The sequence below is a fragment of the Olea europaea genome, chromosome 7 (assembly GCF_002742605.1).
Source record: "Olea europaea var. sylvestris chromosome 7, O_europaea_v1, whole genome shotgun sequence".
NCBI lineage: Eukaryota > Viridiplantae > Streptophyta > Magnoliopsida > Lamiales > Oleaceae > Olea > Olea europaea.
In genome coordinates this window covers 4,694,224-4,706,711 of record NC_036243.1, presented here as the reverse complement: position 1 = coordinate 4,706,711, position 12,488 = coordinate 4,694,224, and the positions used below count along the sequence as shown (strand labels likewise).

General features: G+C 35.0%; 2 protein-coding genes across 2 annotated transcripts in view; one reads left to right on the top strand and one right to left on the bottom strand.

Moving 5' to 3' along the window:
- The first annotated feature begins 598 nt into the window (after positions 1–598).
- Positions 599–3,028, top strand: LOC111397792. The gene is made up of 5 exons (XM_023024772.1): positions 599–907; positions 1,010–1,230; positions 1,331–2,149; positions 2,310–2,520; positions 2,609–3,028. The coding sequence occupies exons 1-5, from the start codon at positions 599–601 to the stop codon at positions 3,026–3,028; spliced, it is 1,980 nt and encodes a 659-aa protein (XP_022880540.1).
- Positions 3,029–3,776: 748 nt separating this feature from the next.
- LOC111397791 (mitotic spindle checkpoint protein BUBR1) overlaps positions 3,777–12,488 on the bottom strand; it is an 11,466-nt gene continuing 2,754 nt past the window's right edge. The window contains exons 2-11 of the mRNA XM_023024771.1: positions 12,351–12,410; positions 10,404–10,548; positions 10,099–10,256; positions 8,397–8,478; positions 7,507–7,573; positions 7,350–7,404; positions 4,448–4,616; positions 4,288–4,370; positions 4,096–4,176; positions 3,777–4,010 (exon numbers count right to left, since the gene is read on the bottom strand). Coding sequence (XP_022880539.1) covers positions 3,947–4,010; positions 4,096–4,176; positions 4,288–4,370; positions 4,448–4,616; positions 7,350–7,404; positions 7,507–7,573; positions 8,397–8,478; positions 10,099–10,256; positions 10,404–10,548; positions 12,351–12,410 — 964 coding nt within the window. The 3' untranslated portion in view covers positions 3,777–3,946. The remainder of the gene's footprint in view (positions 4,011–4,095; positions 4,177–4,287; positions 4,371–4,447; positions 4,617–7,349; positions 7,405–7,506; positions 7,574–8,396; positions 8,479–10,098; positions 10,257–10,403; positions 10,549–12,350; positions 12,411–12,488) is intronic.

Here is a 12,488-nt window from a genome sequence, read left to right as displayed (position 1 = left end):
GAAAAAATGAAGGCACCATGGACACATTCAAGGTAGGATTACTCTTGCCCCGATGATGGAAAAGGATGGAAATCAAGTGGCTGAAATGGGGGACAATGTTCATTAATTTTGCAGGACACAACTACTAAGGCTACTAGTGATGATAAACTAAAAGGGAAGCTTGAGGAGCAAAGAAAGACTATAACTATGAAAGATAGGAAGAAGGGTATATCCCTTGCTTCATCATCATGAAAATCGGAGCTTGGAATATTAGGGGCTTGAACCGTCCCCTTAAACAAAATGGGATTCGTCACTTCATGAAGCGACATGATATATATGTTATCGGTATTTTGGAGAAGAAACTTGGGGAACTAAAGTTGAACCGAGTTATGTGGAATAAATTCGAAGGATTGATGCAAGCAAACAATTTTCATACTCACAAAGCAGGGCGATTATTGATTTTGTGAAATCCTTTCAAAGTCAAATTGGAAGTGTTGGAGATTACATCACAAGTCATCCATTGTACTGCTACTTGTAAGGTAACTTCATATACCTTTCATGTTAGTTTGTTTATGCTTTCCATACAATTATTAGCCGGAGGCCACTATGGTGTAACATTATGGATTTTAGCACTAATGTTTCATTGCCTTGGATGATTCTTGGAGATTTTAACAATGTACTTAAATTTGATGAGAAGAGCAATGGAGTGGAGATGACCCCTTATGAAATTAAGGACTTTGCTAATTGTTGCCAACATGTTGGTCTTACGGATATGAGGTCCATTGGTTGTCTTTACACATGGACTAATAACTCGGTTTGGAGTAAAATTGATAGAGCTATGGTGAATGATGTTTGGGGACAAAACGGTATCTATGGCCTAGCGGAATTTTTGCCTTCGGGATGTCTTTTCGACCATTCTCCATGTGTTGTATCTATTTTTGAAAGAGGGAAGAGCACAAGGAAGCCGTTTAAATTTTTTAACATGTGGACAAATCATGAGGATTTCCATGGACTTGTACAAGTATGCTAGACTTTTGATGTTGTGGGAACGAAACAATTTGTACTTTGCAAGAAGTTGTATAACTTGAAAGGAGCATTGAAAGAGCTCAATGCTAAACACTTTGGACACATTTCTATTAGAGCAAATGATGCTAAAAGAGAGCTGGAGGCTGCCCAACTTAGGCTACATGATCAGCCCGCTAATGTGCATTATCAACTCATGGTGGCACAATTGAGGAAGAAAGCCATGGGGTTATGTGAAGCGGAAAGGAGCTTTTACTATCAACAAGCAACGATTGTTTTCCTTAAGGAAAGTGATAAGTGTACCAAATTTATTCATTCGTGGATGAAGAGTAACACAAGGAGGAATTTTATTGCTACCATACTTAAGGAGGATGAGACATACACCACTTCTCAAAATTGCTCAGAAATTTATCCTATTTTACTGCAATTTGCTTGGCACAAGCTGCCCCGTTCGTCCCATTGAGCTGGACATTTTGAAGAATGGGCCTTTGGTTTCATTGGAACAAGGTAACTCACTTACTCGAGACATTTTTAGCCAAGAAATCAAGGAAGCACTCTTTGGCATTGGAGATGATAAATCTCCCAGGCCAGATGGTTACACATCTTGTTTTTTCAAGAAAGCTTGGGGGATTGTTGGTGATAATGTTGTGGAGACTATCAAAGAATTCTTCTCATCTAGATCTCTCCTCAAACAAATCAATCACACGATCATTACTTTGGTGCCGAAGTCTAATCACACACCGAATGTTGGGGATCATAGACCTATCTCTTGTTGCAATGTAATCTACAAAGTGATCTCTAAGATACTTGCATCCAGGTTGAGGCCTATTTTGAAGACTATTGTTGATCAAGCACAAACCGCTTTTGTTGAAGGTAAGAGTATGACGGAGAATATCCATCTTGCCCAAGAACTTATGAGACAATATAATAGAAAAAGAGTTGCTCCGAGATGTCTTTCAAAGATTGATCTAAAGAAAGCTTATGATTTGGTAAATTGGGATTTCCTTAAAGAAGTTCTTGAAGGGTTATGTTTTCCGAGTAGATTTGTCGAATGGGTTATGGAATGTGTTACTACACTAACATACTCCGTTGCTTTGAATGGGAGCATACATGACTTCTTTAAGGGGAAGGAAAGGCCTCCGACAAGGTGACCATCTTTCACCCTTCTTGTTTGTCTTATGTCTTGAATATTTTTTTGAGAATTATTAAAGCTACCTCCAATGATAGTAAATTCAATTATCACCCAAATGTGGCCCTTTAAAGATTAAGCATCTAGCTTTTGTGGATGAGTTAATGCTCTTTGCAAGGGGAGATATCATGTCGGTGCAAATCTTAATGGATTGTCTATCCAACTTCGGAAATGCATCGGGTTTAAGGATGAACACTTTAAAATCCAGCTTATTTACAGCTGGAATTCATGGGCAAGAACTTGAAGAAATTCAAGCACTCACTAATATCCCGAAGGTTACTATGCCATTCCGGTATTTGGGTATTCCACTTGCATCCGTGAAGCTTAAAGTTAGTTGCTATGCCCCATTTTTAGATAAAATTGCAACTTATATTGGTGCTTGGACTCGCTCATCTTTCTCTTATGTGGGAAAGGCAGGCAGAGTTAATTAGGGTGGTGTTTCAAGGTGTTGAATATTTTTGGCTTTCTATTTTTCCTATCCCGGCAACAATTATCTCAAGGATAATTAGTCTATGCCGTAATTTTCTTTGGAGATCCAAGAAGCCATTGGTAGCTTGGAGGAATGTTTGCCTACCGAAAGATAAAGGTGGCCTTGGTTTTAGAGACATGAAAAGCTGGAATTTAGCACTACTTGCAAAAACACTTTGGAACATTCTTCAAAATGACACTCTTTGGATAGGTTGGGTCAATCAACTTTATCTTAAGGGGGCAAGTATTTGGGATGTTTTGCTAAGGAAAGATGATTCGCCTCTTATTAAAAAATTGCTGGAGATTAGAGATTTCATTTTGAGGGCTAAACAAAATGAATATGCGGCTGTTCATAAGCTGTCCAGCTAGACTTGTGATGACAGATTCAATATTTTTGCTGCATATGAGTTTTTTAGGCCGAAGGGGACAAAGGTGATCTGGGCTAAATTAGTTTGGAATGCATATATGACACCAAAGCATGTTTTTATCATGTGGTTGGCAGCCAAATCTAAATTGCTCACAAAGGACAAATTAAATTACCTACACATTGACCGCAAATCCTATTTCTATGAACTTGTGGATGAGACAGCTAGTCATTTATTCTTTGGATGCCCATTTATCTGTATAGTTTAGGAGAAAGTCCGTGCTTGGGTGGGTCTTCGAAGGTCTATGTCTACATTGTCTAGTGCACTAAAATGGATCAAAAAGGAAAGATGGGGAACATCTTGGCACAGCAAAACAAAACATATTGCACTTACTACTACCATCTACTACATTTGGATGACAAGGAATAAAAAGATTTTTGAAAATCTCAAACCATGTATTAATAGTATTGTTCTAAAAATCAAAACACACTATACAAAATCATGTTTTCTTTGTATCGGAATGTTTTGATTCAATATGAGTCATTAGCCATGGGTCATTAGCTCTATTGGTTGTGCCCCCTTATTTGTATTTTGTTTGTTTCGCCCGAGAATGCCCGGTGTAGTTGTATGTGGACTGAATGGAACATGTTAGCCCGGGTATGCCCGATGTAATTGTAAGTCATTTTTTATCAATATAATTCACATTTACTGAACCAAAAAAAAATTAATAATAATGAAAATTAAGATTTGCGTGGGGAAATGCAGTTGTTGAAGAATCCTTCTCACTCTTGAAACAAATATGAAACCCAAATGGAAAATATTGTATCCCTCGAATTCATTAACAATAACAATCAAGTTTCGGAAATATCTTAATCCATTCATTGATCCCACACACCACAACAGTAATAGACTTGTACTTGATTTATCTGGGCAGAGAACTCGAAGGGAAATTACGCAATGGATGCTCCCTTAATAGCTCAGTCTCCCTGTAATATAACCATTCAAAAACTTATAATTCACGTCTGAACAAAGAATTATTGGTATGAAGAAAAACTTAATAATGCCACTCACTTCTTGAGATCTCTACCGTCTCCAGATCTAAGCTGCAGAGCTGAAGACTTGTTGTCCCCTTCATTGTCTGGCTTACGTGCTCTGTAAGAAATAAGTGACCATAGATAAATTAAATTGAATGATCGAAAAAGAATTCATTTTATATTACATTGAAAAAGAAAATGCTTGATTGGTGGTGTTTATATACTTTACCCTGAACATTCCTCATCCACAAAGATCTCAATGCGCGGGCCTGCAGCTGGTCTTCCGGTTCTTGTATTAGGTCTTTGAGGAATCTGGAAGTAGTTTTAACTTCAGCGCTTGTTTGCTACTTCATCATGATAATGTTGATTAGAATTCTGTGTGTACTTACTTTATTTGATGTCCATTTGGAAGGAATTGCATTATTCTCTTTGTTTCTTTCTGCTCGAGCACCGAGTGAGTGCCAAGATTTTACTTCTGATTTTGACATTTCTGATTGAGGACCCAATGTTGGATCCCGGCTGCTATCTTTATAAATGGATAACGAAGTTCCAGGAGTCCTAAAAGAAATAGAATGACAAAATAAGCTTCAGAGCAAATCCATATCAGCTTGTCAATAATATTGAATTGCACGATTTCATCAGCAACATCAAAAGTGAAGTATTTTGAAATAGATATTGCATTCACGTATTCATCTCAATGAGCTAAGCAAACCTAATTCAAAGGATTCTTTTACAGCCCTCTAGTAGCTCACCGTCATGGAGTAGCATCTAATGAAGATATTAAGTGTGAAGCAAATTATTTTGAGTATGGCAAGTTACTCCCATGAGGGGTCTAGAAATTAAACCATCATGGTATTAAAAACCAGCTAGCTACATTAATTTGCATGATTCTTGTAGCCTAGACGTGATTAAGTCATAAGTGTCTCGCAAAACTAGACCATAGGGACAAAGATACCCACTTATCAGGAAACCCCTACTGCTCAAAGTAAACAAAAGACTAAAATTATAAACCTCCTTCAAGGGGCAGACCTCAAAACGGTTCCTTCACCAGATGCTATAACCTCATACAAAACTACACCTTTCTCACTCCTAAATGTAAGGCAATAAAAAGGATAAAAACTTTTCAATCACCAACTAATATATAGAATCCTCACCCTAGTCCCTTCCAATGCAACAAGATCCAATGCTTTCATATTTTTGAATTCTGAAAGGTTATTTTGTCTTGACAATCGCTTGGAGGTAATGTTAAATAAGATAGAATTGTAAATGATATTATTAAGTGTCATAAATAGAAATACTTGTTTTTCAGAAGATTTATTAGTTTGTTATGGAGATCGGGAAGTGCTAGCTGAGGATTGATGGAGTTAGTCATGGAGGTGGTATTTAGGATATTGAAGTAATGATGAACAGAGAGATCAAATAAAGCAGTTGTGGCAAGAGAAGAAGAAATAGAAGAAAAGTAAGCCTTTCTTCTTTCCTTCATTGCGCAACCATTCAAAAACTTATAATTCACGTCTGAACAAAGAATTATTGGTATGAAGAAAAACTTAATAATGTCACTCACTTCTTGAGATCTCTACCGTCTCCAGATCTAAGCTGCAGAGCTGAAGACTTGCTGTCCCCTTCATTGTCTGCCTTACGTGCTCTGTAAGAAATGACCATAGATAAATTAAATTGAATGATCGAAAAAGAATTCATTTTATATTACACTGAAAAAGAAAATGCTTGATTGGTGGTGTTTATATACTTTACCCTGAACATTCCTCATCCACAAAGATCTCAATGCGCGGGCCTGCAGCTGGTCTTCCGATTCTTGTATTAGGTCTTTGGGGAATCTGGAAGTAGTTTTAACTTCAGCGCTTGTTTGCTACTTCATCACGATAGAGTTGATTAGAATTCAGAGTGTACTTACTTTATTTGATGTCCATTTGGAAGGAATTGCATTATTCTCTTTATTTCTTTCTGCTCGAGCACCGAGTGAGTGCCAAGTTTTTACTTCTGATTTTGACATTTCTGATTGAGGACCCAATGTTGGATCCCGGCTGCTATCTTTATAAATGGATAACGAAGCTCCAGGAGTCCTAAAGAAATAGAATGACAAAATAAGCGTCAGAGCAAAATCCATATCAGCTTGTCAATAATATTGAATTGCACGATTTCATCAGCAACATCAAAAGTGAAGTATTTTGAAATAGATATTGCATTCACGTATTCATCTCAATGAGCTAAGCAAACCTAATTCAAAGGATTCTTTTACAGCCCTCTAGTAGCTCACCGTCATGGAGTAGCATCTAATGAAGATATTAAGTGTGAAGCAAATTATTTTGAGTATGGCAAGTTACTCCCATGAGGGGTCTAGAAATTAAACCATCATGGTATTAAAAACCAGCTAGCTACATTAATTTGCATGATTCTTGTAGCCTAGACGTGATTAAGTCATAAGTGTCTCGCAAAACTAGACCATAGGGACAAAGATACCCACTTATCAGGAAACCCCTACTGCTCAAAGTAAACAAAAGACTAAAATTATAAACCTCCTTCAAGGGGCAGACCTCAAAACGGTTCCTTCACCAGATGCTATAACCTCATACAAAACTACACCTTTCTCACTCCTAAATGTAAGGCAATAAAAAGGATAAAAACTTTTCAATCACCAACTAATATATAGAATCCTCACCCTAGTCCCTTCCAATGCAACAAGATCCAATGCTTTCATATTTTTGAATTCTGAAAGGTTATTTTGTCTTGACAATCGCTTGGAGGTAATGTTAAATAAGATAGAATTGTAAATGATATTATTAAGTGTCATAAATAGAAATACTTGTTTTTCAGAAGATTTATTAGTTTGTTATGGAGATCGGGAAGTGCTAGCTGAGGATTGATGGAGTTAGTCATGGAGGTGGTATTTAGGATATTGAAGTAATGATGAACAGAGAGATCAAATAAAGCAGTTGTGGCAAGAGAAGAAGAAATAGAAGAAAAGTAAGCCTTTCTTCTTTCCTTCATTGCGTTTGTTATTTTGGCTAAAATTAAGCGGAAGGATAACTAGATTTACAGTTTGTTCGGCACAGAATTTTTCGAGTGAAAAATGATTGCCTTTTGAGAATGTGTGGTTAAAATGTGGATAAAAGTTGAGTCTATGAGATGTATGGTTGAAAACGATTTCTAAGAAAATTGATTTTAGAAAAATATGTTCTAAACAGCTCTTAGTTTATGGAGATGTACTGGTTTACAAGTTTAATTTAAGCAAGCCAGCTGGAGGACCTTCAAACATATAATCGATGTGCTTACCTGTCAATCTTCATTTTTTTCCTAGAAAGATCAAAACTTTGGGAAGCTTGGTTTCCTGCAGTTTGTAATATAAGTATTAGACAACCGAATTTCAAAAGGCAGAAAGATAGATGTAACAAACCGAATTTCAAAAGGCAGAAAGATAGATGTAACATACTTGTTTCTCCCCTAGCCAATACAGTTCCAAAGCTTCGAGATGGTAAATGGCTCTCCATTATGTCCTCCTGATAATTGGCAAGGAAAATATTGAGATCAGAACCACCAAATCAAGGAACGACATAAAAGGAAATGAAAAGTAAAATAAGCACCCAAAAGGCAAAAAGAAATTGCATACATCTGAGGCTTTTGGTTGTCTCATCGAACGAGTGAGAAATTTCTGGAAGGCAGCCTTCAGTTTCTCAACTGGTTGAGCATTCCTAGTAGGTAAAGAAATTCAAAAAGAATCAATTTTGCAACTTCATTACGAGAATCATAAGGACCAAAAAATCATCTGACATGGCAAAATATGAAATTTTAAACACGGATTTATTTAGCTACAAAGAAAAGACAAAAAAGGAGGAAAAAACGAAAGAAAAAGAGGAAGAGAAAAAACATAAGGCTTGCTTATTGTGCGATTGAAAAAGGAAATACAGAAGCGTGGATTCTTATGTAAAAACTTCTTCAATATCACTTTAAGCTATATCTTGTCAACATTACGACTAATTAACTATTAACAAGAAAAGATAAGTTTCTGTTGGATATTGGTTAAATAAATTGAGAATTGAAAATCGATTAAAATTCGTATCGAATTCGGTCAAATACTCAAAAGCTCGACTCAATCCGTTTAGGCAAAATTGTTTGCCACTTCGCCACTTCGGGGCGCACAAAGGGGGCAGCGACCCTCGTGGGGGGTCGGGGGCAACGCCCCCGAAAGAGAATTTTGATTTCTCTGCATGTATTGAAGGGTATATTTGGCATTTCTGAGATCAGAACCACCAAATCAAGGAACGACATAAAAGGAAATGAAAAGTAAAATAAGCACCCAAAAGGCAAAAAGAAATTGCATACATCTGAGGCTTTTGGTTGTCTCATCGAACGAGTGAGAAATTTCTGGAAGGCAGCCTTCAGTTTCTCAACTGGTTGAGCATTCCTAGTAGGTAAAGAAATTCAAAAAGAATCAATTTTGCAACTTCATTACGAGAATCATAAGGACCAAAAAATCATCTGACATGGCAAAATATGAAATTTTAAACACGGATTTATTTAGCTACAAAGAAAAGACAAAAAAGGAGGAAAAAACGAAAGAAAAAGAGGAAGAGAAAAAACATAAGGCTTGCTTATTGTGCGATTGAAAAAGGAAATACAGAAGCGTGGATTCTTATGTAAAAACTTCTTCAATATCACTTTAAGCTATATCTGGTCAACATTACGACTAATTAACTATTAACAAGAAAAGATAAGTTTCCATATTGTCTCTAATTAACAAAAGCTTATTTATCATGGGTCAGCTTTTGTGGAAATGGTGTGAAATCTTCTGAATAACTCCTTCAATATCCGTTTCCACTATAGCCTATATGCCATAAGCATTCTACACAACTAACAAGAAAAATGAAGTTGCTAGATTTGCTCTAAATTAACAAAAGCATAATTATCAAAGGAGAGATGAACACCCAGAAAAGATTATAGACTTTAAACTGGAAATTTTGGTTTAGAATCACATGCTATAGCAATTTTTAAAATTTCCACAGCAACAGTAGTTCATGAAATTTTTACAATATTTACAAGATCTCTGCTGTAAATTATTCTAACTCATTAAAAATTTATTGGCAATCGGTGTTACGAGAATATCTATAAGAGCAGCATAACATCAGCTTACACTTGGATCAAATCCCACGATTAATTAGAAATGACGTTGATGACAAGAAAAGTTAAAAATATTAACAACAAACTCAAAGCCTCCATTTGGCCCCATTAAAAGTATAATTCATTTTCCTCTCTCTTCTTATCAACCACACATTCTCTAATAAAATCATATTACACGTAATCCCAAAACTTTTTCTTCTTTTTAATCACACATTCTACAAAACACACTATTCCAACCATTGAAATTTCAAATAATGGGGACCAAACAGGGGCTAAAATTTGTTAACACTGCCCCGGTAAGTTTAGAGTTGGTCGCCTTAAACAGAAACCTTCAAGTTTAGGTATTAAGCTGACAATTGTATAAATGCTTGGGGATCCAACGAATGCTAGAAACATAAATACTATATCTATGAACTGAATGAAAAGTAAAATACAAAGATGAAAGTATCAAAAGACAACTACAGTTCTATCTACGTTGAAGCGCCTTAGTAAAAGCAAAAGTACTTAAGTTAAAGGAAATTCTCACTTCAAACCCATCAAAATTATAACTAAAGAGTAGTTAAACTGTTGATATAAACATTTTGGAAGGATATATTAAGCCCAACCAGATTAAAATGATTTATAAAATAATTTTGTGTCTTAACTCATATAGCCTTCTTAAAAACCTATATTATGTGGAAACGACTAGTAGTTAAACATATCACCTTATTTCAAGTATGTTACGTGATACTTCTCTTTATTCTCTATGTGCGACACTGAACTTATAACTTACAAGACCGAGCGAAGTCCTCGCATATACATGTATCACAATTAGAAGTTTCCAAGAAAACACCAAAAAACACAATTATCATAGGTATTTTCATCAACATATTTAACTCTGGATCATAAAAGAAAAAAGAAATCTTACATGGATAGCCCGCGATTGAAGATTTCATTCGCAGTTCTAATTTTATGCTTGCATTCCATGTGCAAAGCATATGATATGTACAAAGACGAATGTGTCAAACCAATATTATTTGCCTCGAGAAAACTATATATGACTTCAGCATCAACACAATTTTCAGCCTGTTATTCATTCAAAATATATCAAGTAACTATCAGAAGCATCTATAGGACCAATAAGAGAAGCATTAATAAATGACAAAGTATATAAATTATGCAGTCTTGGTAAACGAGGCACAAAATGTAAGCAACACTATGAAGTAAGCATACATATTCCAACCAAACTTTTAGGTAACGTAGATCCTCCTTGTATCGTTCTTCATGCCAAAAAGTGCGGACGCATTGTTCATAAATCACAACTAGTCCTGAGCAGTCACCTCCAGGAGGGAAAGCCTCCTGAACCCATTTGATGCACCTTTAAAATTCCAAAAGATAAAATACAATGTACTTAGTACCAAAAGTTTTCATCAAGTATGTATAATACCAATATCACTTAAGGTAACATGATCCTACATCATTAAATCAAATAACACGATAGCTTCTAACACCAAAGATCATCAATTATAGCAAAGTCAAAGAGTTATTATGCCATCTCAGAGCTCCACATCAAACCTTTCCATTTGAATTGCGACTAACAAAAAAATCTAAGTAAAAACAAGCCTTTTACATTTTTTCAGATAAAATACTGTAATTCTTTTCTTTTCTTTTCTTTTTTTTTTTTTTTTTTTTAAAAAATTCTTTTATTTTTTTTTTTTTTTTTTTTTTTTTTTTTTTTTTGTGAAAAAATCCTCTATTTACTCATTCAATTGTCAATTTAATGGCCAGTGTGCAACTTTGGACAAGTTAGAAGGAAACGTCAATTTTAAATCCAAGAAAATTTGAACCTGCTTTGATAACTTTCTTGGTCATTTGAAGCTAAGTTAGAACTGCTCTTGCTGAAGCTCCATGTATTTTAGTTTTTCGAGTTAGAGCTAGTGCAAGATTGCAAGAGCAATGATGTAAGAAACATTACTCCAAAGTTGTGACTCAATAAGCTGCCTATATTGCTGGTTTGAAGAGTGTGAAAGAATTATTAACACAGAAGGATTCAACAGAAAACAAGCATCTCATACCAATAAAATCCCATAAAAACGAGTGTTTCAGTCAGTATTTTTTAACACCACAATTACCCAATCATCATGCGAAATAAAAAATCATAAATATATTTCTAAACATGAAGAGAAGTTATGGTATTAAGATTAACTTTTTAAGATCAATTTCTCTACATTTTTTATGCTCGTAGAATGGCCAATAGACATGCGATACATAGCATTATCACTTTCACAAAGATTAATTGGACATGAACCACAACATCAAAAACAACTTACATCATGGCTAAATATGAAAGACAAATAATATCCCAGTTGGCCCATATAAAAGTCACTTAATATTATGTCCTATCACTGTTGATGTCTGCCATTAATTGTCATAAGGTATTGCAGAAACTAAAGGATGGGCAATACAAGGAACTCATATTTCTACTCAAGAACTTTTATCTTTTATTTTTTCAACCTCATAACAACAATTAACATTAAGAATATTCAAGTTACAGAGCACGTATGGCTAAGCCTAGAAAATAAGCAAAAATTAACTTCTAGCGCAAAACATGTTAGGGAGATAAGGAAAAAAAAAAAAAAAGTTAGTTAAGATCCTTCGTTTGGAAAGAATTTATAAACGGTTTAATTTATAAATAGATAAAAATGATTGCAAGATAAGTGGATAGTACTTATGGCTCCATTGGAATATGTGGTTGAAAAAAGAATATTGACCAATGGTTTATGAATTTTAATGAACAGATTAAACCCTTTATCAGCCCCCTTTCTTAAAACTCTTTTTTTCCCCTCAAAGTCATTTTCAACGTACTTTTTATGGAAACCACAACTTTTATCAACTTTCAACCTCACGTTTCACCAACTTTCTACTAAAAATTTAATTTCTATCCAAACCAAACATGGGCTATATTTACCAATTTTCAACAATAAAAAATTTATTTATTCATTTCAAAACTAACTTATTTACTGTTAAGTAAACCTTTTTAGCTTAGCCGAACAAGGTCTGATTAATAGTGGATGCATACAGCCTTAATATGTGAAACAAAACACAATTCTAGAGGGTAAAACCCTAGCTTTCACATGAGAAACCAAGTATGTAATTGAAATTGCTGTAAGTATTACTCACTCTAGCCATGGTTGGAGGGGATCTTCGCCTTTGTACTCATCAATTGCCTCCAATAACCTCCTATTAAAATAGAGCCTCAACAATAAATGATAATTTGACCCCCAAAAAAAAAAAAAAAAATGCTACTAAGAAAGGGAA